The sequence below is a fragment of the Phoca vitulina genome, unplaced genomic scaffold (genome assembly GCF_004348235.1).
Source record: "Phoca vitulina isolate PV1807 unplaced genomic scaffold, GSC_HSeal_1.0 scaffold41, whole genome shotgun sequence".
NCBI classification, from domain to species: Eukaryota; Metazoa; Chordata; class Mammalia; order Carnivora; family Phocidae; genus Phoca; species Phoca vitulina.
The window spans coordinates 10,456,302-10,484,211 of NW_022589744.1; the positions used below are offsets into that span (position 1 = coordinate 10,456,302).

Below are 27,910 nucleotides of genomic sequence, written 5' to 3' on the forward strand. Positions count from 1 at the left end.
GATCTCCAGCGCCCATCCCTGAACTTGGTTAGCCTGCTTCTCTGTGGTGGGAAGTACGGGGCTGGCTTATGTTTGGGTGCAGACTCTGCTATCAGCACCAGCCCGGGCACTCTGCCTTGTTGTCTCAGTCGGGCCTCCCAATTTTGTCACTGTACCCCCACTTTGTAGATGAACAAGGTCGAGTCTTAGAAAAGGAAAGTAATTCTCCTGAAGTCATATGATTAGTAAATGACCCAGCCGGGATTCAAACCCGTGCGTGCTAGCCCCCAATCCCCTGCTTCCAGTTTATATTATCTTGCTTCACTGCCTTAGCCCCAGGAGGAACTTCATTTTTTTCATTCATGCATTCAGTGAACACTTAATACATGTTTACAATGTGCCAACCACCAGCCAAGCTGTGGAAACACCCAGCCCCTGCTGTCCAGGAGTGTCTGTCCTGGTTGTGTGTGTAGTCAGGCTTGGTTCTTCCGCAATGTGCGGGGGATAGGGTAGCACACGGGAGACTGGGAGGTTTAATTCCCATCGAGTGGGACGAGAAACCCGAAGGAAGGAGCAGTAAGACAACCTGCCAGACCACAGGCAAATAAATAGCAGAGCCGGGCATCCCACCCTGGGCGCAGGACTTCCGAAGCGCTTACTACAGTAATTCGCATGTTCTCAGGATCTTGCCCAATGCATTTTTGTAGATTTGGACAAGCACCTCGGCAGAGATCCCACAAACGTTTATTATCACCGGTGTTTGACTTACTTGGTTAATTTTTCTCCTAACTCCGGGAGATCTCCCACAGGATGCTGCGGGATGGGCGGTCACGTGCTCCGGGGCGCCCTCCGCCCCGCCCCGCGTCCCGGCCCGGCCAGGGTTGCTAGGCAACAGGTAAACTCCCCGGGTCTGAGCCGTTTGAGAAGCGCTGGGGTCGGCGCTGGGGCTCAGGTGCTTCCTTTGCGGCCTGGCGGCGACAGGAAAAGACCGAGGGTAAGGGCGCGGGCCGGGAGGAGTCGAAGGCTGAAGAGGAGAGGAGAGTGAAACGGGGAGCCCCCGAGGGTAGTAATCAGCGATGGCGCAAGAAGCTCCTCGTGGGGGCAGCCTGCGGGGGTAGCTCCACTGGACGGTGGGTGCCAGGTGTCCCCGCCCCATCCGTCCGGGTTGCCCTCGGTACTCTGAGTCACAGGACCCTGCAGGTTCTGGTCGCCTAGCCTCCTACACCCCGTGCTCCCAGTCAGTCTGGTCCTGATCCACCAGTCTCCTGGAGGGGCGGGAGACCTCTAAAGGGTTCTCAGCTGGCTGGCTGGAAAGTACAATCTGGGCTGGAGTAGCGGGAGGTGGGCTTTCTGATAAGGGAGGGAAGGGAATTCATAATTATTGATCACTGACTAGGCGGCAGTTCTCCTAAATGCATGGCTTTATTTACTCCTTAACCCGAGGGGGACATTCTTATGCCCATTGGATACCATGCTCAAGGTCACACATTTAGTTTCACCTTCCTGCAACACGTTCAAAGTTTATCACAATCTCTGGAACCACAGAAATGTATTATTGGCTTTTAGACCCTGTGCTTCCCCCCCTCACATCTTTACCTAGCTGTCCTTTGTTTTTCTGATCAGAAATGGAAGAGGAGGGGGCAGAGAGTTTTAGGGGAGAACGCCAGGACCGGGCTGGTACTCGGCATGGGACAGAGGGAGTGTTGGGCTCTTTCCTACACCAGGCGCTGGGGACAGGGCTGAGGGAAAAGTCCATAGTCTGCCCTCAAGGAGACAGTGTTGTAGTGGGGAGAGCAGGTAAACACCAACGCAGCACCCTTCAGTCCTGGGGACCTCCTCCACCTCTGCCTGGCCTCATCCTCCGCGTGCTTGGAGCTCACCCCAGGTTGACCCCAGTGTGCCTCGCGTTGCCCGGTAGGATGCCCTGGTAGGGGGCCGGGTGGATTCCTAGGGAGATCTGCCTCATTTGAAAGCAAATGAGTCCCTTAGGACCCCACATTCTAGAAGGTGCCCAAAGACATAAGAAAGAGGGAAGGAAGCTTTCCACCTGCATTCCTCTGCCCGGCGGCCAGGTGTCACACAGAGGCGCAAAGACAGGGGGCTCCCAGGGACCACGAGGACGAGGAAAATGTTCTCATGTTTATGTTACGTGGAGTCCAGCACGGAGGGAAAGCAGCCGCCCCCCTCTTGCCTCCCTACTAAGCGCCCAAACTGAGCTCCCCAGCGCCACCCCTCCCTCAGTCCCACCCCAAGCTTGGAAAACACACTTTCTCTTAAGTCAGGGAGGTTCTTGCCAGGAATCACTTTGCTCGAGGTCATTGCACAAGAGGTCATTGCACACGAGCACAATTGGTGAAGGTTCCAATCCGACTGTCCTGGGACATAGGAGACAGTCTTCGTTTTGATGTTCGGACCCACACATCTCCAGCCCTGTGCATTCTTGCGTTTGAGACTCCCAGCAGAGTGCTGCCTGCCCCTGGGTCTCTAGGTTCCCACGGGTGGGGGCCCCCTCCCCAAACTCCCAAAGGGCAGCAATACCGCCCCTACCCCCCTCGGAAGCCCCCTTTGCAGACAGACAGCAGGGCCCGGGGAAGCCCAGCCAGTGGTGCTTGTCTCACAAGCAGGGAAAGACCTCCTGAGACCCCCACGCTGACCCCGCTATTCATCTTCGGGTCCTGCCAGCTTGTGAGAAAGAGCCTGCTCTGGGTCCCTGAATGAGCTGTCTTCCCGTCACCGGGCCAGCCTTTAAATGTCCCCTCTGTCTGCCTCCAGATAGAAAACAATGCCTCTGTTCTCGCTCCTGGCTTGGCCTTGGGAGGCACCAAGAAGGAAAGCAAAGCTGTTTAAAATATGATCTGGGCTAAAGAGGCTATTTTTGTGCCCCTGGAGTTTCCTCATGCTCTTAAACCTCCTTGTGTCTCCAAAGAGCTGGCTTTTTCAGCAATTGTCTTTTCACAGAGGGAGAGCCAGGCAGCCCATGACTCTGGGGACCCCGGAGCCGCCCTGTGGCCCTTCAACACTTGCCCATGTAGAATGAACACATTAGGGCCACCTCCTGCAAGTCGTGTTTCTCTTCCCACCCTCTGCTGTCCAAGCCGTCGCTTCTACCTGTCCTGGTATAGGAGAGTTTCCAAACTGTGAGAAAGAGCGGGAAAATCCTGTTTTCTGCAAGTCTGATTCAGGTCCAGCCATTCTGGGGCTGGGAGTGGGTTGGGCGGCGCTGTCTTGGAGCAACAATTGATGTGGATGGAAAGGGACCTAGAAGTTAACCCTCCCACCCTCACCCCCTCGCCCCTGCCTCAGCTGCTCCAAGGCCAAGGCCACCCCAGGCACATGCTCCTGGGTTGTCACACAGCTCATGGCCCTATATTGCAGGGGCCAGCAGCCAGGACCCATTGGTCGGGTTCCTTGCAGCCTTGGAGGTGAGGGGAGGCAGATTAGACACATCTCTGGTCATAATATTCATCTGGGGAAATTGAGAAAAAACAAATTGCCAGGCCCCGCCCCAGACACAGGGTCAGCATTTGCAAGAGGGGGCCTGGGAATCTCCATATTGTAAACGAACATCCCAGGTTTGAGACATGCTGGCTGAGAGATTAAGAACCCTCACTTTAAGTCGGTGGTTCTCAACCCAGGCTGCACGCTGGAGTTACCTAGGGAGTTTGAAACATCCCATGGAGAGACTCTGATTTCATTTGTCTGCAGTTTAACCTGCATTGTGATTTTATAAAGCCCTCCAGGAGTTTCTAAACCTATAGCCAAGGTTAAGAATCACTGCTTTAGAGCCAGACGGCCCTGGGCCCTGGCTCTGCCTCAACTTAAGAACTGTGACCTTTGACAAGGTGTTTAAGTTCTCTGGGCATTGGTTTCTTCATATGCAAAATGAGAATTGTATCTGGGGGGCTGTGGGGGGCAAGCAGTGAGGGTACCTGCAAACTGCTGTTCACAGCACTCGGGACCCGCATATATCAATATATTCCGGATGCAAGTCCTTTATCAGATACGATTTACAGGTATTTTCTCCAAGTCTGTGGCTTTTCATTTTCTTAATGTTATGTTTTTTGGGTTTTTTTTTTTTAGAGAGAGAGAGCATGTGTATGTGAGGTGGGAGTGGGAGGTGCAGAGACAGAATCTTAAGCAGACTCCACGCCCAGTGTGCAACCCAACACGGGACTTAATCTCATGACCTAGAGAGCACGACCTGAGCCAAGACCAAGAGTGGGAGGCTTAACCAACTGAGCTCCAATGTTATCTTTTGAGGTGCAGAGTTTTTAATTTGAATGAAGTCCAATTTATTATTGTGTTTGTTTTTATGGACCATACTTCTGATGCCATTATCTAAGGAATCTGGTCTATCAGGGTCATGAAGATTTCCCTCTGTGTTCTTCCCCCTTAGTTTTACGTTAAGGCCTGCGATCCATTTTGCGTTAATTTGTGTGTGTGTGGTGTGAGGTAGGGGGTCCAATGTCATTCTGTCCCGTGTGAACACCCAGTTGGCCCAGCACCATTTGTTGAAGAGACCATCATTTCTCCTTTGAGCTGCCTTAGTACCTTTTACAAAAATCAGTTGGCCATAAATATAAAGGTTTATTTCTGAACTCTCGATGCCTTTCCATTGATACATATGTCCATCCTTATGCCAGTACCATGCCTTCTTGATTATTCAGCTTTAAGTAAATGTTTGCTGAATGAGTAAGTGAAAGAATGGAAACTATATATAAGGCATGAAGTCTGGCATTCACAAAACCTATAAATTCCTAGAAAAGTCTGTGTAATTAGATTTCTTTTTTAAAAAAAAAATTCTTGGGCAAAAACTCCAGTACAACGTTGCTTGGTAAAATGAGGGACTCCCCTAGCATCTCTTGCATTATTCATCTGTTTCCTAAGTTTGGACATTTGTCTGTGGGTTTTACTGAAAGCAGGACCCATGTCCTCCAAGTACCTTCCCACAAGGTCCCCATTCAGTTCGAAGTTAGCAACACCTGCTCACAGGCAAAAACCTAAACTCTGGGTGACCAAAGACCTTCTGTTGTAAATCCGATCATGGCAAGGCTCTTGTCCAGCTGTCCTCCCCATGGCTCCCACCCACTCATCCAAGGGCTCTGTGCAATCCCAGGAGCCTCACAGACCCACAGTCTGAGCTCTGGGGAACTTGCCATCAAAGACACACTTTCTAAGAGTTAGGTGTGGCCACAAAGGGTGACTGTGCTTACCTCCACAGTACGGTATTATAGACTCATCAGCTGGCCAGCCATGGAAGTCACCAAGGAGCTCTCAGACCCCACAGAGTCTCCTGGTGTGACAGGGGTCAGTGAAGAGAAGAGCCATCTGTGGGAACTGCCCACTGCGTTTCGAAGACTTCCGGTTAGCATCCGTGCGGCGGAACCTTGCGTTCCAGCAGTGCTGCAGCCTGAGTGCGTCAGGTGTCGGAGTGACTGAGTGGTCTAGCCACGGTCAAGCAGCTAGGGAGCGACAGGACCAGACCTTGAGGTCAGCGCCCAGCCCAGCCTGCTTTCCAATTCCCCACTGTACCCTTTGTGACCAGTCTTTCAAAGGCTCAACTATTCTGCCTGTTGGGAAGTGGGCTGGCTCTCTCCCCTTCTCCAGAGGACTCCCAGCCCTGTCATGGTTGGAGTGATGTAGAGGGAAGAGGCTCCAGTGGGGCCCCCGGGCGTGGCGGAGGGTAGAGTCCAGTAACCTAGAACTCTGGGAAGGGAGTTGTGGACAATCAGGTGGTTGGGTGGGAGTTTCCAGAGGGGCCTGGGGCTCTCAAATCCGTGTGCTGTATGACCAGGTCCAGTGTGTGGCAGGGGATTTAGTCCAACATAATCGCCTCAATATTTCTTCCTTCCCCCCAGTAACCATATTAGCTCAGTAAACACTATCATTTAGTGAGTAAGACCCACGGAGTCAGGCAGAGTGGCTGGACCCCTTATTAGCCATGTGGTCCTGGGCAGGGGACTCAGAGCATCTCTAAGTATGAGATTCCTCCAAAGTAGAATGGTGATGCTATTGTCCACCTCAGAGGGCAAATGCAAGAACGGAACCAGATAATGGACGCAGTCATTACTCAATAAATGATTTTTTTTTTTAATGCAGCTGTGGCTTCTGAACAAATGCCCTAGGACCCGTCCCCTCAACCAGACTGGGAATCTGGAACCAACCCTGGTGAGGCCCGTGGGGACGGGGAAGCAGCCAGGTGGGGCTCCTTACTGCACACCCTCCCTCTGTCCCCCTGCAGCTGCCGGAACCATGGAGATCGTGTACGTGTACGTCAAGAAGCGAAGCGAGTTCGGGAAGCAATGCAACTTCTCCGACCGCCAGGCGGAGCTGAACATCGACATCCCGCCCAACCCCGAGCTGGCCGAGCAGTTTGTGGAGAGGAACCCGGTGGACACGGGCATCCAGTGCTCCACTAGCATGTCAGAACACGAGGTGGGGCCCTGCCCTGGGGCACTGGGCCGGTGGAGCTGTAGTTGGGCAGGGTGGCCAGCCAGGGTGGTAAGGAGGACAGGGTGGCTCCATCTGGGTGACTGGTAGCCAGTTAGAGTGGCCCAGTGCAGATGCTGGAAGTATGAGGGCAGAATGACCCCATGACCCACCACGGTGCCCAGGGGCAGGAAAAGACCCTGAGCCAGCCATTCCCCAGGCCAGGTGAATGTGACTCAGGATGCTCTCTCTCCCGTGGGCTCTGGTCTTACCCTCTAAGACTCTTACTAGAGTTGTCTGAGGCATGTGGTGCAGCTGGGAGAGGTAAACTGAGGGAGTGGGGATTCGGATCTACAGGCACCTGTCCCGCTTATGAAAAGGAAAGGGTGCCACGGAAAGTTCTGGTCAAAGGGGCCTCCATGATAGGAGAGCGGAGCGTCATGTTGCAGTTCGAGCTCCCTGCCTGTCTAAAGCGGGTGGGTGAGCCGCCTCGATCACGCTAAGCGCTGCTGAGAGAAAACTAGTTTGAAGGAGAGAAGCCACTTGGTCATGTCCCAAATCAACCCAGTGAAAATCACACTTGTTTGGCCAAAAACACTTCGTGGGTGGTTCCAGTAACTCACGGTTCAAACGCACTGAGTTCCTTGCTCTCCCAGAGCTGATTGCTGTCACAGGGACCGGGGTGATGCTTTCCACGGAGTAGCCAACTAAACAGAATGGCCTTAGGGTCTCCAGCCCATGAAGACTTACTTGTTGCTTTTGTGAGCTCTGGCTTAGAAAGGAAAGAAAGGGAGTGACTGCTTACTGGGTTTGGGGTCTCCATTTGGGGTGATGAGAAAGTTCTAGAACTAGATGGAGGCAATGGTGGCACAACATCGGGGAGGTCCTTAATGCCGCAGAATCGTACACTTTTAAATGGTTAAAATAGTACATTTTATATGTATTTTACCACAATTTTTAAAATGGGGGTGGGAATAGAAAGGAGGCAAAGTGACAAGTTTAAGGGATAAACTACATCTGTATCTACCATCCTCCCTGCCACAGAGAACGGGCAGAGCAATCCCCACCTTTACATCATTTCCCTGTTTCAATACCCGTGACATTGTTAATGGTAAGGCAGAGCAGGCTCATTTGCTTCTTTTCCTTTGGGACCGCACAGAACAGATGGGTGGACTCCTCTGGTCATTAGGGTTTACATAGAGTCAAAATTGGATTTCCCACGGCCAGCGGCATCGGCCGCAAAGTGGCTAGCTCTGTAGGGCAGCACTTCCGTGGCTACCAGTGACCATCTGAGGACCAGAAAGTTCCTTGCTGGAACCTGACAGAATTATGGCTTTGGCCAGAAGCACCTCATCGGTCCATCCCTGTGTGTTCGGGGCCCCGGAGGGGCAGGGGGCCCGCGATCCTGGTTGGCGGAAAAGTCCTCATGTTTACACCTGGGGCAGGCATGTTCTCACCCGCGGCTCTTTGTTCAGGCCAACACAGAGCGGTTTGAGATGGAGACCCGGGGGATTAACCATGTTGAGGGCGGCTGGCCCAAGGATGTGAACCCCCTGGAGCTGGAGCAGACGATCCGGTTCCGGAAGAAGGTGGAGAAGGATGAGAACTACATCAACGCCATCATGCAGCTTGGCTCGGTGAGGCTTCATTCAGCCCCAGCCATCACTCGGGTTCCCCGCCTGCATGTGAAGCCCTGGGTGTGCCTGGCCCTGTGCTCGGCTTCTGTGGCTACTTGGGGCAAGAGCACTGACTACCTTCAGGAACCTTCTATCTGGGAGCAGGCAGACCCAGTCCATAACAGCAGACCATAGGGGAAGACGGGAGGGTACAAGTGCTAGGCAGGCTTTAGGAGGACTCTGACAAGTGCTCCCCTTGAGCAAAGAGGACCCCAAAGAACCCTCCCAGCAACCACCTGCCAGTAGGGATCATTCATTCATTCAGCACATTTGGACTGAGCTGCTAGCCTCTGCCAGGCACAGCAGAGATTGCAAAAATGAATTGCAAAAAAAATTGCAAAAATTCACATACATCCTGCCCCAAAGAGTTTATAGTCCGCTGGAGGTCAAAGACAAATACAGAGATAACTCTGTATAATGTAGAAAGACATGCTGTAAGAGGAGGGATGACTTGCTATTTTGCTCCATAAAGAGGGAGACTTGATTTCCTGTTGAAGGGATCAGGGAAGGCTTCCTGGAAAAGGAAGCCCTTGAGCTTGGGCTTTTCCTTGTTGGACATCTGGAAAAATGGGGAGGGCCCTCTGGGTAGCAGAACCAGAAGATGGGTGCTATATATGGAGTGATTACTAGTTCTGTTTGACTGGAGCAGTGTTTCTTCACCTTTTTTTTCATTGTTGTCCCTCAATGAGCCTTTTTAGACATTTTTTCCTAATTGCCTTCCCCATGACATTTATGTATATATATATATCTGTGCTTTATACGTAAAAAGTAATATTATTTTACCCCCCAAAACCAATTTTCACCCCCTTGGAGGTGAAGGTGCCCCCATGGAGAATGCGTGGGCTGGAAGGATGGGAGAGACCACTGGATATGTCTTGTCCCTGCCAGCCTCCATCTCAGTCCTGGTCAGGCTGCAGGGACCTCCCTAAGAACTCCCGACGTGTCTCCCTCAGATCATGGAGCACTGCATCAAGCAGAATAATGCCATTGACATCTACCAGGAGTATTTTGATGACGAGGATGTGGTGGAGGTGACAGAGGAGGCCCCTTCAGCTAAAACCATCAATGTTTTCAGGTACCTCTCTAGCTAGGCAGGTGTCTGGCCGATCTCTGTCACCCCTCTGGGTGGGTGCTTCCAAAGGTCACTCCTTGCTGATCACCCCATGCCGTGGGTACAAAGTCCTCTGTGCTCCAAACTTGGTAAGGAGCAGAGCAATAGAACACCCAGCAGCCAACTGGTCCTTACCTTGGGGGTGGTCTGGTTGATGGAAGAGGAGGACAGACTCAAGGGAAAGACTAAGGGAATTTGTGAAGCTGTGTGCAAGCCGGGTCAATTCATGCAGGGCACAATGAGTACAAAGTACGGGACATCCGTGACCCAGCAGCACTGTGGGCAAACAGGACCCCCATCCACACTCACGGTAGTGTACCTGGTAATAACCTCCAAGGACAGAGTTTGACCACAGGACTTTCTCCCATAGATACATGTGTGTGTGGAATCACTGTGTGTGTGGACATTCACTGCAGCAGGGCGTGGGCTAGCCAAAGACCGGAAGCAAGATGAATCCATCCGTAGGGGACTGCTTCTAGCAATTCTGGTAGGCCCACACAGTGGAATACCACACAGCTGTCAGAATGAAGGAGGAGACAGCCCCTTCTGGGACAAGATTTACTTTGTGAAACCAAACCACAACAAACAAGGTGCAGAACAGTATGTAGGGTAGCACTATTTTTTGTTTAAAAATAATATATATATGTACCTATGATTTTGGAAGTGGTTAGCCTCAAATGCCAACCCTGGGGGATTCATTGTGCTACCATGACCCACTGAGGGTCCTGGGAAGTACTTGACCGCGTCCCAGCACAACCAGGAAGGACCCTTTTGTGATCCAGGGCTGAGTCGTGGTGTGCAGAGCAGGACCAAGGGCTTCGAAGAGAAGGGGCCAGGGCGGGGTGGGGGCTGCCCTCCCTGCTGAGGTCTGATCTTCCGTAGGGATACCTTAGCAGGATGATGGGTTGGACATCATCCTGTCCAACCTCTACGTTTGACAGATGAGGGGACTGACCCCAGGGAGGGGATGGTGCTCAGGACACACAGTGGGTGGGCGACCCAATCAAGGATGGGACTCTGGTCTTCTGGATCCCAGCCTGCACTCTTCTCACTCTAACAGTGCTCCCAGGGGAGGAGTGAAGTGGAAGAATCAGGGGGTGAGAAAGTTACGTGGCTTCCCACTTTCCTGCATTCCTTCTGATTACTTCAAGGACAAAGTCTCAGTTTGGGCCTTTTCTACTTCTTGCTCATTCCCCTTCCTCTCTTTTTTTTTTTTTTTTTTTAATTAAGAGTTTATTTTTCAGAGCAGTTTGAGGCCCACAGCGAAACTGATTAGGAAGTACAGAGAGTTCCCACACGCCCCCTCCACCCCACACCCCCACAGCCTCCCCACCATCCACACCCCGGCCCAGGGTGGGGCCTTTGTCATACCGTCGTGAGCCAGCGTTCTGATACTGCACCATAACCTGGGAGGCTTATAGACAACAGAAGTTTCTTTCTCACAGTTCTGGAGGCCAGAAGTCCCAGCTCAGGGTGGTTGGGTTCTGCGTCCAGTGAAGACCCACTTTCTGGTTCACAGGCGTCCATTTTCTCACTGTGAACTCACAAAGCCGAAGGGGTGAGGGAGCTCTCTGGAGCCCTCTATCAGGCGCTAGTCCCATCTGAATGGCTCAGGACCGAATCACCTCCCACAGCCACCCCCTAATACCATCACATTGGAGATGAGATTTCAACATATGAATCTGGGGGACACAACGGTCAGCGTATGGCGCTCCCAAATCCACAGTTTACATTGGGGCTCACTCCGTGTGTTGTACACTCCGTGGGTTTTGACAAATGTATCATACAGAATAGTTTCACTGCCCTCAAAGTCCCGTGCTCCACCTTTTCATCCCTCCCTACCCCCAGACCCTCGGCCAACGCTTGATCTCTTTACTGTCTCCATGCTTTTGCCTTTTCCAGAATGTCACATAGTTGGAATCATACAGTATGTGGCCTTTTACAGACCGGTTTCCTTTGCTTAATGATGTGTGTTGCGTTTCCACCCTGTCTTTCCGTGGCTCGATAGCTCATTTCTTTTTAATGCTGAATAATATTCCCATGTCTGGATGGACCCCAGCTTATTTATCCATTCACCTGCTGAAGGATGTCTTGGTTGGTTCCAAGTCTGGACGATTATGAACAAAGCTGCTGGGAACATTCATGTGCAATATGTTGTGCGGACAAGAGTTTGCAATTCTTTTGGGCAAATGCCAAGCAGCAGGATTTCTGGAATTCTCCACTTTCCCTTTAATTTCAATAGCAATAGGAAATCAGGCCTCAGGCTCAAAACTTTCAGCAAATGAAAATATCGGACGGGAATTTAATATTTTTTATTTCCATGGGTTTAGTGTTTATCATTGCCTTCTGTTTATGGCTGGCTAGAGTGGATTTTTGATTAAGGGAGTCCTCTAAACTTTGTTCTTAAAATAAATTTCTCTGTGGGGTGTCTGGGTGGCTCAGTTGATTGAGCATCCGACTCTTGGTTTCGGCTCCGGTCGTGATCTTAGGGTTGCGAGATCAAGCCCCGTGTCGGGCTCTGCACTGAGCATGGAGCCTGCTTAGGATTCTCTCTCTCTCCCTCTCCCCCGTCCCCTGCTCTCTCTCTCTCTCTAAAAAGAAAGAAAAGAAAGTTTTCATAAAGAAATAATTGAGTAAATAAGGGGTGAAGAGGTGTGGGGAGACTTCCACTCCATTCCAGTCTTCTGCCCTCTTGCTCTCCGGTGAAGGGATCCCCAGGAGATCAAGCGGTCAGCCACACACCTCTCCTGGCACCCTGATGGCAACAGAAAGTTGGCGGTGGCGTATTCTTGCTTGAATTTTCAACGGGCGCCTGAGGGCATGAGCCACGAATCGTACATCTGGGACCTGGGTGAGGAGCAGAGCGGTCCGGGTGGCCGGGAAAGCTGAGGGGGCAGGGGAGAGGCTTGCAGAGCACAGGAGTGGAAGGTAGAAGCCACGGGTGGGGGGGATTCTCACAGGGCTGGTCCCTCATAGGGAGGGACCAGGGACCCCAGGAAGCCTCTCATCCCTTCCCTGTCTGGGTTCAAGCACAGCCAGATGGGAACCATATCAGAAGCAGGAAATTCCCTTCATTTCCAGATCCTTGATCAGGGCATTCAAGACCAGACCCCACCAAATCCCAGTTCAGACAGACTCACCGCTGTCCCAACTTTCCTGGCATTTGTCCTTCACCCATGGCCCGGAGGGGCAGTGTGTCTTCTTGGGAGCACATACCCTTGTTGACAGAAGCACTCACTCTAAGAGCGAGAGCCTGGCAGGGAGCTGGCGATGGGACTGCATGCTGTCAGATGTCCCTTCACTGTCACCAGTGTGAAAATAAACATTAGCCATTACGAGTAGGTGTATGTGCCCAGCTCAGAACTGAGCACATGATGCTCTTGAGCAGCCCAACAAATGCTTACAGCAACCCTGGGGGGTAGACTCCATCATTAGCCCCCCTATACAGACAAAGAAACTGACTTGGGGAAGTCAGGGAGAGTTGGCTTTATGTAAAAACCTTGTGGTCTAACCTGGTTTCCTACCAAACCCGAAAAATGGACACACACACACACACACACACACACACACATTCCTGATTACCAGAAATAAAACCACTAGAAGAGTCCCTAGGGTAAAGAGTGCCAGATTCTGGTCACCAAGGCCTAGAGGTTGCAGCCTGGAGAAAGACAGGAGGGGCTTCCAGGCTTCCCCCGACCCCCAACCCCCGCCACTTCCCACCGCCTACCTCTAGAAGGGTTAAACTGTTTGACCCTGTCCTTTGCTTTCTAGACCCAGTGGGACCATTTTTTGTTTGTTTGTTTTATAGAAAACCCCAACAGGCCTGAAATTGTCCTGAAGCCATCTTCTTCTCTTGTCACCTTGGAGTACAACCCCAAAGATTCCCACGTGCTTCTGGGAGGCTGCTACAATGGGCAGCTTGGTAAGCAGGGGCCCGGTGCTTCAGCGGGAGCCCGCCCAGCCCCCGCCGCTGTCCACCAGGCCCACATGCCTGCCCGGGCCTCCCGCGGGGCACAAAGGGAGGTGGGGACTTCCCACAGCGGATGAACTCCAGACATCCGGGCAAGTCGGATTTTGCTGATAGCTCAGCTGCGTCTCCAGTTGTAATAGTTCAAGTCAGTCTGAAACCAGTTCAGAATAAAAAGTTTTAAGAAAATTATAGGTCAAGTATAAAGTCAAGAAGCATTTACTGCCCACCTGCCTCCAGCTGGGATAGAGCACCTGGGGGCAAAGGGATAATGAGACCCGTAAGGAGCTCCGTCTCCGGAGAGGCAGGTGGAGACTCCTGTATGGAAATGGATGTGAGCGATCCCTGCCATGCGCAATGAGTGGGGACGTGTTCCCTCCTCCTTTGGTGATCGGGAGCATTTGGTACTAATTCTTTAAATGTTCAGTAGAATTCACCAGGGAGGCCATCTGGTCCTTCCCTATTGGAAGTTAAAAATTGCTAATGCAACCTCTTTTTTAAAAAATTTTATTTATTTAGAGAGCACGAGCTGGGACAGGGGCAGAGGGAGAGGGAGAGAGAGAATCTCAAGGAGACTCTGCACCGAGCACAGGGCCAACCCAGGGCTTGATCTCACGACCCTGAGATCATGACCTGAGCCGAAATCAAGAGTCGGAGGCTAAGTCGACTGAGCCACCCAAGTGCCCCTCTAATGCAACCTCTTTATTTGTTCTAGATTGCTTCATACTTTCTATGTCTTCTTGAATCAGTTTTGGTAGTTCCATTCCCCTCTCTTTCTGTTTCTCAGACAGATCATCTCAATGACCTACCTCCAGCTCAGGGGGTCTTCTGCCTGCTCAAGTACGTTGCCCTGCACTGAATTTTCATTTCAGTGAACATATTTTTCAACTCCAGAATTTCTATTTTGTTCTTCCTTTTAAAAATAATTCCTGTCTCTTGGGGCGCCTGGGTGGCTCAGTCAGTGAAGTGTCCAACTCTTGATTTCAGCTCAGGTCATGATCTCAGGGTCGTGGGATTGAGCCCCACATTAGGCTCCATGCTGAGTGTGGAGTCTTCTTGGATTCTCTCTCTCCCTCTGCCCCTCCCCTGCTCATGCTCTCTCTCTCTGATAATAATAATAATAATAATTCCTGTCTCCTTATTGATATTTTTTATTTAACAAGATATCACTCTCATACTTTACTTCTTTAGATACGGTTTCCTGTAGTTCTTTGAACATCTTTAAAATCAGTGACGTAAAGTCTTTGTCCAGTAAGTCCAACAGCTGGGCTTCCTTGGGGTCAGTCTCTGTTTATTGCCTTTTAGCCTGTGTATAGGCCATATTTTCTCATTTCTTTGTGTATCTTGTAACTTTTTTTTGTTGGAAATTGCTCTCTTTACATAATATAAAGTGACAGCTTTGGAAATCAGATGCTTATACTTGCACAGGGTTTGTTTTCATTGCTATTTGTTGGAGTGGTTCATTTCTTCAGTGAATTTCCTGAACCAATTCTGTGAAGTCTGTACCCTATCGCGTGTGGCCGCCACAGTCTCTGCTTGGTTCGCTTAGTGGCTGGACAGGGATTTCCTTAAGCACCTGCAGCCAACCAGTCTTTGCTGAGAACCCATGGGTGCCTGTTTGAGCATGCCTGCAACACTCAGCCAGGCAGCTGTCAGCCCCACCTGAGCCTCTGCGCAGAGCCTCGGGGTCAGCCAGAGGCAGGGTCTTAGGACCTCCTCTATTCTTTCCTGAGCGTGTGCACGGCTCTGGGCACGCACACAGCCCCACCCAGGCAGGTGGAATATGTCGGAGCTTTTCAAAGCCCTGATGGACATCTTGTTCTCCAGGTTTGCCTTTTAAGCTTTGTGGTTAGTTTGCTATTTGCCCACCTGTTACCCACCACTTCAGGAAGCTGCACAGTTAATCAGTTGCCTGTAATTATCATCATTTTCAAGAGTTGCCTCCATAATAAGACTTTTTTTTTCACTCAGCAAGCTCCAAGTCAGGTCGAATACAGACAACTTGCAGGGGAACCATCAAACAGGTCAGATAGTCACCGTTCTTTGGACAGGAGACTCTGAATGAGCTCCGGCCACATTACCCCTCCTGTGGCTGCCAGGCTGCAGGTTTTCACCAGGAAGATAAAATGTTATTATTATTATTATTTTTTTTGAGGCTGCCGTGGGACTTGGAGAGTGTGGGGTCTTAACTAAGGCAAGTTAAAAAAGCCACAAAACTCACTGTCCTTACTAACATTCAGCTTTCTCCTAAACACTCTCTGGATGATGGCAAGATTTTGGCTAATTTGTTCTGAAAAAGTTGACTGACGATTGTTGCTGGTTTTCTCATTGCTTTTATGGAGGAGATTTTCAGAGGTCCTTAGTCTGCTGATTTTGCTGATGGAACACCTAGAAAACTGGTTTTTGGATCCCTGGAGAGCCTGGAAGGAAGCTGCCCACATGGGCCCTGCTCGCCTGCCCGCCCTCCACTTCTGGCCCCCAGGCAGCAGACACTCAGCCTCCGTGGCTGCACCCCAGGCCTGACTTGACCTTGGGCTTGAAAAGGGCCCCCTACCCTCCTACCTTCACATGTTCTCTTCCTTCCCCTTCTTCCTCTCAGAGTAGGAGCAGGATGGCAGGGAAACTTCTTAGACACTCTTCTAAGGCCTCTGACCCCCTCTCTCAGACCTGCCGCCTCCTCCCCGGGAACAGACACGGGTTCCCACAAGTCTCCTGCCAAATTACCTGGTGCCAGGGCTCTAGAAGATGAGCGGAGCCACTGTGCATGATTTATTCAGGAGTCTTGCCTTGCTCATTATTCATGACCCCTTTCAGGGCTTTTCACACTAGATGAGAGCAGCTCTGGGGCTCGGCTGCTGGGGGAGCCCCCCTCCCGAGCGCTGCTCTGCCCAGGCAGAGCAAGCTTAGCTAAGAAAGCCCATATCTGGGCCAGGCCAGCCCAGGGGCAAATGCTTTGGACTTCGATTCCCGAAATCAAAACATGGATCATGTTTTTTGTTGCTTTCCTAGAAATAGCTCTGTGTAAGAGAGTGGGTCCTTGCTGCACACTCGTGGCAAAGTAAGAACGAAATCTGTCAAGACAGGAACTAGAGAAGTTTTGAGGCTTTCTTGGTAAAGCAGCAGAGCTGAAGCCCCAGTAATGAGTGTGAGTAAAGGGTCTGTGAGCTGCATTCCCATCTCCCAGCGGGGACAGCCAAGGTGCAGAGGATAAAAGGGAAGGAGTTTATGTAGCAGGAGAGATTTGCCTCCGTGTTCTTACTTTCAGGAGCCTTTCTCTGGGGTGGAGACACTCTTCTCTCTGGCTGGCCCACCACCCCCATCCTAGGCTCATCTTCAGTCCGTGCTCCTTCTCACTCCTTCCAAGAAGCTTGCCCTGACCAGCCCCACGTGTCCCTCACCAGAGCAATCCCAGCACGAGCTCTGCTTGCCCGTCCCCCTTCCTGCCTCTCAGGGACAGGGACGCTCTTATTCCCAGAGGCTCCCCGAGGGTCTAGTGTAGTGCTCAACACATGGTAGGGGCTCAACAGAAATGAGTGAAGCCTGCACTCTGGGAGTCTTCCCACAGAGATTGCGTGGGAACTTCAGGGGTCGGTAGGAAACTCAGGCAGGTTGGGAACGAGCCCTGATTCTAAAAAACCACACACCTGCCAAACCAAGAGAAGAAGCATCCCTCCGTCGCCTGCTCCCTGCACCAGGGAAGGGAGCCTGGACTTCCATTCACCTTTCCCTTATTTCCCGCCCCCCCCACCCTGCTAGCCTGTTGGGACACCCGCAAGGGCAGCCTGGTGGCGGAGCTGTCCACCATTGAGTTCAGCCATCGAGACCCTGTGTATGGTTCCATCTGGCTGCAATCGAAGACGGGCACTGAGTGCTTCTCGGCATCCACAGACGGGCAGGTACCGGCCAGCCACTGTGGAGGGCAGGGTTGTGGGGAACAGTGACACTTCCCTGGTTCCCCTTCAGAATCCCCGGGAGAACGTTGCCTTTTTGCATTTTATTTTAAAATTGAGGAGTAGGTAATACGTGCACATGGAACAAAATCCAAAAGGTACACAAAGGCAGACAGGGAAACACCTTCCTCCCACATCTGCCCCCCTCCCCATAGGCGCCCACCTGCATCAGCTTCTTACGGCTGCCTTCAGGGATAGTCTCCGTATACAGGAGCAAATACATCCGCCTTCTTCACTCCCTTTCTGCACACCTTACACCTAGGTAAATATCTGCACTTGATATTTTCATTTAGTATATCTTGAAGATGGTTTCATATTTCATAAAACACTGCCCTGTGCCTGTCAAGAACTGCATTAGGGGGGCGCCTGGGTGGCTCAGTCGCTTAAGCGTCCGACTCTTGACCTCAATTCAGGTCTTGATCTCAGGGTCATGAGTTTGATCCCTGCGTGGGGCTCCACACTGGGCATGGAGCCTACTTAAAAAAAAAAAAAAAAAAGAAATGCATTGGGTAAGCCATAATTTATTTAAATGGATCTCAATATGTTGTCATTCTAAGAATAATGTTGCAAGCAGTGTATTTGTATATGGGTTTTTGCACACGTGTGAAGGCACGCCTATACCATACGGTGGGATTTCTGGATCAAAGCATATGGGGCATATACAACACTGCGATATATTGCCATATTGTGGGGAGGCTTTAAGAGTTCAGATTCCAGAGCCCACATTTGGCGATTTTCATGCAGTAGGTCTGGAGCGAGGCCCCAGCATCTGGATTTTATGAAGCTTGCCCATAACCCTAGTGATCGGCCAGGTTTGAGACTGTGGGCCAGAGCAGTGGTTCTGCAAAGTGTGTTTGTCGTGCAGGTCACTGGGCACCTCTAACACCCACCCCTTTGGCTCCAGTGATTGGCCCCAGGAGGGCGGTGGGGGTAAGGAAGACAAAAGCCAGGAGAATCGAAGGACCTCCAGTCTCACAGTTGCCCCGTCCTACCATCAGGTCATGTGGTGGGATATCCGAAAGATGAGCGAACCCACCGAGGTGGTGATCCTGGACATTACCAGAAAGGAGCAGTTGGAGAGCGCCTTGGGGGCCATCTCCCTGGAGTTCGAGTCTACTTTGGTGAGTGTCCCCAGCTCTCCCTTTGCCAGCTTTCCATCGCTGGGGCAGCCAGAGCCGAGGGCAGGGCAGGCCAGGACTACAGTGTGCACCAGGCAGCTCCATGGAGGGCCAGCCCCACTGCGGTCCTCCTGGACGTGTGTGGTGTTTCCAAGGACCCTCCAGCAGGGGGCAGCAGAGCTGCTTGCAGAAAGAAGCCGCACCATCTCCTTCCCACAGTCACCGCTTGGCTAGTGGCTGCACTGAGCAGAAGGCAAGCTTTTGCAGAGGACAGGATTCCGGAAAGGCCCCATTCTGTGGGAAGAGCCCTGCCCAGGACCAACATGGAGAGGCCAGGCTCTGTCCCTGCCTCGTGTGGGTCGCTTCGCTTTCTGAAGGGCAGGAAGAGATGTTGGAGAAGAAAATGAGGTCAGAGGAGGCTCCTTGGAAAACCCAGAGCACAGGCACAGTTAGAGCATTTAGCGACGGGAAGGAACAGTAAAGCAATATCGAAGCTGAGCAGTAATGTGAATGTACCAGAGGACGGAAGCTTCTAGAAGCAGCAAATGAAGACACCCTCCCTCCAAAGCAAGAAAACAACTTTCCCAGATGACTCTTGCCTTGGGCTGGTTCCTGGTTTATGTCTCGCTGAAGCCCAGGCCTGACTCCTCTCCCCTCCACCCCCCCACCCCTCCCTGGGGAATTATCCCTTGTTTGCTTTCAGGTCATGTGACATCATTCCCGGGCCCTTGGGAGGTGGAGGTGCCCTGGCCTCACCCCTGCGCTGGGAGTCCTCACTGAACGCTGGGGAACCAATGCTGGTGACGTGAGGTGGAAGACAATCGAACTGACCCTCACCCCTGGGCGTGGTAGTCAGGGTGGAGAGGACGACTAGGGCAGGTGCGGGGTGTGGTCACCGTGCCGCCACTAGTCCCCGGCTCTCCCACACCCGTGACTGAGCGGCTGGGTGCCGGACGCTAGTAACTGTCTTGCGTGATGAGCTTGCGTAATCACACACGACCATCTTGTGAGGTGATGTTATTATCCCTACTTTCCAGCTAAACAGATGAATCTTAGTGTGGTAAGTCGTGCTCTCTAGAACACGGGGCGACCGGGGCTCACACCCAGGACTCCGACTCCAGGCCCAGGCTCGCCAGGCCAACCCCACCAAGAAGTCTGAGGCTGGAGGAGGCTGGAGGCATGGTGGGCCCTCCGGATCTGGGTATTTCCGCCTGTTACTAGCTTGCAGGAGCCCTGCGGTTTACTTCGTCACTCACCCACTCTTCTGGGCCTTTCAAGCTGTGTCTCTTCACTTTTCTTTGACCCCCGACCTGGAGTCCAGTTGTTTCTTTTCTTTCTTCTTTTTTTTTTTAAGATTTTATTTATTTATTTATTTGAGAGGGAGAGAGAGAGAGAGTGCGCGCATGTGCACGTGAGTGGAAGAAGAAGCAAAGGGAGAGGGAGAGAGAGAATCTCAAGCAGACTCCCCGCTGAGCACGGAGCCCCATGCGGGACTCGATCTCAAGACCCTGAGATCATGACCGGAGCCGAAATCAAGAGTTGGACACTTAACTGACTGAGCCCCCCGGGCGCCCCTGTGCTTCTTTTGTAAAGCCATGGATTTCTTTCCTTTCTAAAGCCAAATGATATTCCACTGTATGTACAGAGCACATTTTGTGCATCCCTCCAATGTCACTGGGGTTGGGACACTTGAGTTGCTTTTACCTCTTCGCTGCTGTGAATAAAGCTGCCACGAACAGGGGTGTATAGCACGGCCCAGTTTTGCAGAGAGTGGCTGGAGGCTGGGTGAGGGGCTTTCTAGACTCATGCTTTACACTATTTATTCTTTCAGTCATTCACTTTATCTGTAAACAGACATTCAGGATCTTTATGGCTAAATGTCTAGTGGACACAATGGTGCTACATGAAGAGGTGTTCATCATGAGGCTGCTGCTGAGTCTCTCCAGGGACTAGAAGAGTCAAGAGTGCTTCATTAAGATGGGGCCCTTGAGCAGGTTCTAGAGGCGGGTGGGGTCTGATGAAGCCAGGACGGGCGGGGGCAGCTCCTTAGGAAGGGCTGGGGAACAGCCTGAGCGGAGGCTTAAACCAAAGGCCCTCCCAGCACCTTCGGACCCCTCCGCCCTGGCCCCAGAAGGCTGCTCGCCATGACAGTGAAGCCCTGAGCTGATGTTTCATGACACCTTCCACTCCTGTGTCACCCCCTCCACAGCCAACCAAGTTCATGGTGGGCACCGAGCAGGGCATTGTCATCTCTTGCAACCGCAAGGCCAAGACGTCAGCTGAGAAGATCGTGTGCACCTTCCCAGGCCACCATGGCCCCATCTATGCCCTGCAGAGAAATCCGTTCTACCCGAAGAACTTCCTGACCGTCGGTGACTGGACCACCCGCATCTGGTCCGAGGACAGCCGGGAGTCGTCCATCATGTGGACCAAGTAAGAAGGAGGGTGGGAGGGACAGAGGGGGCCAGCCCAGGAGTGCCCTGAGCCTCCATGTGTCCACCCATAAAATGGAGAGAACACCCCTCCACACCCACCTGAGCTTGTGCTAGGAGCCGCCTAATCCAGCCACTTCACGAAAGAATGTGCTTCAAACAGCTTGGGCTTGTAAGAATAACAGGCTTGGGTTAATTTTCATGACCTCAGGACAACCCTACAAGGAGGTAACATTGAGCCTCTTGTCCCTCATTGTCTGTGTCGGGGGACAGGGCCACGAGGAAGCAAAGCCATTTGCTCCTGGTCCCTCAGCTGGTAAGGAGCTGAGGTGGGATTTGAACCCAGGAAGCTTGGATTAAGAATCCGGGCACCTTGGCAGGACGGCTTGGTGGGTCTCCTCTCCTGTGAGGGTGGACATGTAGGAGCAGAGAGGGACAGAGCTGTGAGCTCTGTCGTTGGATCAGAGAAGCTTGTGGATTCACCCAGTCTGCCCAGAGGAGAGCCCAAGGGGTGCGTGAGACAGACCCTCAGCGTGGTCCCACTGCCCCTGGGTGAGCCGGGGAGAGCCACATCCATAGACATGTCGCAATGTAGGCAGGGCCAAGAGACCAGAGCAGAGGCATGAGGTGGGGGGACAGGTGCCCCCTCAGTCTTCATGTGTGTCAATCTGGGGTTCCTTTCCAGCTTACACAGTCACAGGTCCTGTGGTCTTGGAGCCACTATGGACCCGAACGGGCATCTTCTCTTCCAGTGGTTCCCAAATCTGGGCGCATCAGGATCTCCTGGGAGGATTTGTTTGTTTTTTTGTTTTTGTTTTTGTTTTTTTTAATCCAGACTCCAGGGCTGCTGTATTGGATCTTGCATTTGACCCAGGAAGGGGCATGTTAAGGATTTCCCCGGGGGCTTTATGATTCAGCCTGTCTTTGCTTTTGGAGCAGAAATCTGGTCCAATTTCCCTATTCTACAGGGTAGAGAGGGAGGCCCAGAGGGTAGCACTTTGTTCCAGGTCCCATGGTGACTTAGAGGGCTCCACACCACCTACCCAGGTTCTGACTCTTTTGTCATATATATATATATATATTCAACCATTTTATCGAGGTGTCATTGACATGGAAAAGGCTGTGCATACTTAATGCATACAGCTCTATGAGTTTGGGGATAAGTTACACCTGTGAAACCATGACTGCCATCAAAGCCATAAACATACCCATCACCTCTCTCCTACCCCCTTTATTATAATTATTCTTGTGTGGTGGGGGGGGGGGTTAAGAACACTTAACATGAGATCTACCCTCTTAGCAAATTTTACTATTTGGTACAGTTTTGTTAGCTAGAGGCCCTACTAGATCATACTAGATCTCCAGAACTTATTTATTTTGCATAAATGAAAGTTTGTACCCTTGGACCATCCCCTTCCTGTTTTTCCCCTCCCCCCAGCCCTTGGCAACCAGTGTTCTACTCTCTGCTACCGTGAGTTTGACTTTTTTAGATTCCACATGTAAGTGAGATCATGCAGTATTAGTCTTTCTGGGTCTGGCTCATTTCACTCAGCTTAACATCCTCCAGGTCCATCCACATTGCTGCAAATGGCAGGATCTCCTTTTTTAAGGCTGAATAATATCCCATTGACCCTACAGACCATATTTCCTTTATTCATTCACCTGCTGATGGACATTTAGGTTGTTTCCATCTCTTGGCTATTGTCAGTAATGATGCAGTGAACATGGGGGTGCAGGTACCTCTTTGAGATTCTGATTTTAATTTCTTTGGATAAATATCCAGAAGTGGGATTGCTGGATCATAGGGTAGTTCTATTGTTAATTTTTTGAGGCACCTCCATACTGTTTTCCACAGTGGCTGCACTAGTTTGCGTTCCCACCAACCGTGCACGAGGATTCGCTTTTCTCACCAACACTGTTTCTTGTTTTTTTGATGATGGCCATTCTAACAGGTGTGAGGAGCTGTCTCCTTGTGTGTATGGTTTTGTTTTTCTTTTTTTAAATCTCATTGTGCTTTTGATTTGCATTTCCCTGATAATGAGTGGTGGTGAGCACCTTTTCAATAACCCATTAGTCATCTGTATGTCTTCTTTGGAGAATTATCTTTTCAAGCTCATTGCCCATTTTTTAATTGGGTTATTTGGGTTTTTTTCTATTAAGTTTTTTGGCATGAGTTCCTTATATATTTGGGATATTAACCCTTTATTGCATATATGATTTGCAAATATTTTCTCCCATTCCATAAGTTGCTTTGTCATTTTTTTTGGCTTTGCTGTGCAGAAGCTCTTTACGTTGATATACCCCACTTGTTTATTTTTGCTTCTGTTGCTTGTGCTTCTGGAGTTATATCCAAGAAATGGCTGCCAAATCCAATGTCAAGGAGCTTTCCCCCTCTGTTTCTTTCCAGGAATTTTATGATTTCAGGTCTTATGTTTAGGTCTTTAACTCATTTTGAGTTGATATTTTCATATGGTGGAAGATAAGGGTCTGATTTCATTCCTCACAGCAGAAATCTTCAAAAATCTAGATCCCACCAAGTAGGAAGTATAGCACTCTTCCAATGTCAATACTAGGAACTTTTCTGGGCACACTTCCTCCGACTCCTTTTAGTGAGTCCCACGGCTGGAAGACTGGGCCCAGATCCAGCGGCATGCACCTGTTCCCTGGAGCCCGCTGTGGGAAAACACCAGGGGCCAGCCCCTCAGAAGGACCAGAGCCTTTTTTTTTTTTTTTTTAAGATTTATTTATTTATTTATTTGAGAGAGAGTGCAAGCCGGGGGAGGGGCAGAGGGAGCGGGAGACAAGCAGACTCCCTGCTGAACGCAGAGTCCAACATGGGGCTCAATCCCAGTACCCTGAGATCATAACCTGAGCCGAAATCAAGAGTCGGATGTTTAACCAACTGAGCCACCCAGGCCCCCAGGACCAGAGCCTTTAAAATGCAGACCGTGGGGCACCTGGGTGGCTCAGTCAGTTAAGCGTCTGCCTTCGGCTCGGGTCGTGATCCCAGAGTCCTGGGATCGAGCCCCACATCGGGCTCCCTGCTCCGCAGGAAGCCTGCTTCTCCCTCTCCCACTCCCCCTGCTTGTGTTCCCTCTCTCGCTGTGTCTCTCTCTGTCAAATAAATAAATTTTAAAAAATAATAATAAAATAAAATGCAGACTGTGAACTGCTGGTAAGCAAGTTGGCATGGCTAGAAGTCAGACACAAGAAAGAACTTCCTGCCCAGCAACGAGACCCTGGAGTCCGGCGGGCCTGGATGAGCAGAGCCGTGGCTCAGCGGCTTCTCTGTCCTTCTCAACCACAGTGGTCCTTGACCAGTGACCCCCTGGTGCCCCACAGGTACCACATGGCTTACCTCACCGACGGCGCCTGGAGCCCAGTGAGGCCGGCGGTTTTCTTCACCACCAAAATGGACGGGACCCTGGACATCTGGGACTTTGTGTTCAAGCAGTGTGACCCTGCCCTCAGCCTGAAGGTCATATATATCCCCCTCCCCACGCATCCTGGCCCTCAGGGTCTGGTGGCCCAGCAGAATCACCTGGGGGAAATTTAGAAAGAAAAGAGAAGCAGAAAGCCTGGTCTCTCCTCCCGCCAGACCTACTCCTCCGGCAGCCCTGGCGTGGGTTCCTGGCAGCTGACCCTTCCAGCCTAAGCTAAGGTCATATTTGCATGGCTGGAGCCGAGCCCTGCTGGCTTGGGCCATGGAAGGGCATGGAGTTTGGGACACAGCAGGATGGCCCGGGGGGGCTGGACTGAGGGGGTGGAGGGTGGGGGATGGATGAACGAAGGGGGCAAAGGGTGTCGACAGCCAATCTCAGAGTGTGAACTTCATTTTGTGGGTCAGGGAGTCACCGAGGGTGTTTGAACACAGAGTTTGGCGAAGTGCCCACCTCCCCGGGGGCCAGATCGTCAACAAGTCTCTCTTCCCCAACCGGGTCCAACAGGTGTGTGACGAGGCCCTGTTCTGCCTCCGGGTGCAGGACAATGGGTGTTTCATCGCCTGCGGTTCTCAGCTGGGGACCACCACGCTGCTGGAGGTCTCCAATGGGCTGTGCACGCTCCAGAGGAACGAGAAGAACACAGCTTCTTCAGTAAGTGTCCAGTGCTGCCCGGCCCGGGGCAGAGCACGCTAGCCAGAGAGAAACGTCAGGCCCTCCCTTTTGCCTCCTGGGAAATGCATGGACTTTTGGGGAGGTGGCGTGGTGTCCCCAAAATGAGCAGGTAAGTGGGGTCAGGAGTGTCTGAACCCACCCTGGCTTACCCACGCGGGTGCAGCTGCCTTGGGCAAGTCACCTCAGCCCTGGGCTTGTCACGGTCAAAGTGGTTTGATAGGTCAGTTTGTCTGGCTTCACAGATGACATCTCTTTGAAGCAGACCCTGTCAAACAAAGGCTCAGAGGTGCCATTAGAGAAGACAGAGGGAAGGCGGAGATCCTGGGGAAGGGGGCTGGGAGGCTGAGATCCGTCCCTACACCCCCCCAGCCCGCGCCCCCGGCGGACCCCTGCTGCATCTCCCCAGCACCGTGAGCACACCAGGGAACTGAAGGCCTGCTGCTGAGGCCCTGGGCCAGCCCCCTGGCTCCGCTGGGATTGTGGGCCGGCCCCCGGGCAGGTGCGCCCCTGGGCCCAGGGCCCCACAGTGCGCAGCTCTACGGGCGTTCTTCAGGCTGTTGTCTCTGTTCTGGGAACCCCTCGGAACTGGGTGAATGGGCAGCTCTGCTCCTGCCTCCCGACCTCAATGTCCAGCCCTCCTTTCTTGCCGTTAGCGCTGAGAACAGACCCCTTTGGGGCTGTACTGAGCAAAGAGACGTCAGCCCGGCCCCACGCTGGGAGCCGGCTGCCGGCCGCCGCCCTCCTCCCACAGCCTCCCTGTCCCCGTGTGCCCCAGATATTTGAGCGGGAGACCCGGCGGGAGAAGATTCTGGAGGCCAGGCACCGGGAGATGCGGCTGAAGGAGAAGGGCAAGGTGGAGGGCAAGGACGATGACCAGAGGGAGGAGGAGACCACCCTCAACCTTGAGGAGCTGGTCACCAAGGCCGAAGAGGAGTTCTTCGACATCATCTTTTCAGAGCTGAAGAAGAAGGAGGCGGAAGCCATGAAGAAGAAGCCGAAGCCTGTAGGGCCCCAAGCAGGGGGCACCGGGTGGGGAGGGGGAGTCAGGGGGTGGGGAAGCCCCAGGCCTGGATTCTTCCTGCTCTCTGACCTCCTGGGTGACCTCGGGCAAGTGGCCTCAGCAGGTGGACCTTAACTTGTCCATCCAGCAAGTGGGAGGAGTGACTCCCTTCCTCCTGAGGAATCTTAAGTGTCCAGGGGGACTGCCCCGCTTTCGAGAAGTGGGTGGTGGGCTCCTGGGTGCCGACGGAGCGGACGGGCTGGTGGAAGACAGCCCAGCCCATGGAGGGGATAAACTTGTCCCATCTCATGAGCTCTCCCCGCTCCATCTCCCTCCACTGGGGCTGGGGCCCGGCTGTGATGTCTGCCGCTTCTTTTGCATTTGGAAACGCTTGGATATGAGAGGCTTTATTCTAACACTGTCTGTATGGCAAGGCGGGGGCACAGACCCCCCTCCGCTTATGGCCGAGGCGAGACTGGAGTCCCAGCTTTCGGACCCTCCCCGCCTCCAGAAGGCAGTGCTGACAATGGCCACTTTCTGTGGCGCAGTGCGCCTGGCAGACAGCAGGCTTGGTGCTGGGGGTCCCCAAAGGTGCTCCTACTGCTCGAACACTGCACTTGGAGAAGCTGGGCCTCAGAAGGCAGTGCGGTGCACAGAACAACCTCGCTTCTGCCTGCCTTTCTCTTAAGTTTTCTGCAGCTGGCCAGAAATTCTGGGTTCAGGGCTGAGAGAGCAGTGCGGGGTCCTTATGCCCATTATTTGTAATCCGGGTCACAGCCCTGCAAAGAATCAGGTCCCCTGTGAGGGGACCAAAGAGACTCAGGAGGAGCTAGCCCGAGGTCACCCGGGCAGCAAAGCGACAGAAGTAGGACTTGTACCCGAGTCTGTCAGATGCCCTAGGCCGTGCCCGCCATCCGCACCCGCTGGCTCTGAGCACCGACTAGATCCTCGAGGCCAGGAGCTGGTAGCGGTCTCCCGAGTACCTGGCAACCCAGGCCTCCACCAGCGGGCTGCTTTGGCCTCAGAGGATTAACTTCCCAGGGTGCAGGGGAGGCCTGCCCCCCGTCAATGATTCTGTACTGTTTCTGCAGAAACATCAGGATCTGGAGACAGATGAGGAGGTGGAAGGAGAAGACCAAGGGGAGGAAGAAGGTGACCATGCCGAGACTCCGACCTAGAAGGGTCAGGTTGGCCTTGCCCGCAGACCCACTTGCTCTGCGCCTCTGTTTCCCACCTCCTGGTATGGCGCTGGCTTCACAAGTGGGCACTGAGCCCCCCCTTAAAGTGTCAGCAGAGGTAGGGCTGGGCGAGCAGAGGGTCCCTGACCCGACCCGATGCCCCACAAAGGGCTGGCCCCCATGACTCACTGAGCCCAGTCCCAAGGGACCCATTGGAGGGAGGGAAGGGGCAGGGCTCATGCCCCAGCTGGGGACCCCTCCTCTCAGCCAGCTGAGCACACCCCGCCATTCAGCCTGGCCCTGCGTGTTCCCTTGGGTTCAGCTTCCCCAGGGCTTTTCGGGCAATCATTTTCTTGCAAAGCCTGCAGAGCTTCCAGCTGGCCTTGCCTCAGCCTTGGCGGGGCCTCAGAAAGACCGGTGCGCAGGGAGAGGGGCTTCTCCTCCTCCTATCCTGACCTCCCCTCCACATACACCTCGGAAACACAGTCCGTCCGCTTCTAAAATGTCTCTGGGCAAACCCCCACCCCGACCCCCAGGCACTTTTACCTCTGAGAGGAGATGCACGAACGAGGTTGATTATTCTTGTACGCCTGCAAGCTTTCTGCTCTCTTAATTCTTACAAAATTAAATTAATAACAATGGTGCTAACCCTGAGTGCTTATTGTACATCCTGTGCCGAGAGCTTTCCGTGTTATCTAATTCTTTGTGCAGAATCCCTGGAAGGTTTGTTCTCTGATTGTCCTTACTCTCCAGAGGAACAGTCGGGTTCCGGGAGAAATGTGGGGACTGGCCCGGGTCACAGAGCTAGCACAGGGCGGAGCGGGGACAGGAGTCCAGACAGCTCCGTCTCCGCCCAGCACAGCGGGCACCTGCAGGGCCCCTGGGGACACCAGGAACTGTGGTGCAGCAGAGCACTCTGCGACCATTACCAGAGACGTCCGTAGCCAGGAGGGCA

The 27,910-nt window shown here is 52.5% G+C and overlaps 1 protein-coding gene across 1 annotated transcript; it reads left to right on the forward strand.

Annotated features, from left to right (window-relative positions):
* The first annotated feature begins 770 nt into the window (after positions 1-770).
* On the forward strand, positions 771-27,593 carry DNAI2 (dynein axonemal intermediate chain 2). The gene is made up of 13 exons (XM_032429908.1): positions 771-973; positions 6,221-6,414; positions 7,884-8,045; positions 9,038-9,159; positions 11,904-12,046; positions 13,004-13,117; positions 16,919-17,058; positions 18,111-18,233; positions 20,440-20,663; positions 24,005-24,140; positions 24,610-24,756; positions 25,553-25,780; positions 26,869-27,593. The coding sequence occupies exons 2-13, from the start codon at positions 6,232-6,234 to the stop codon at positions 26,953-26,955; spliced, it is 1,809 nt and encodes a 602-aa protein (XP_032285799.1). The 5' UTR covers positions 771-973; positions 6,221-6,231; the 3' UTR covers positions 26,956-27,593.
* Positions 27,594-27,910: the final 317 nt, after the last annotated feature.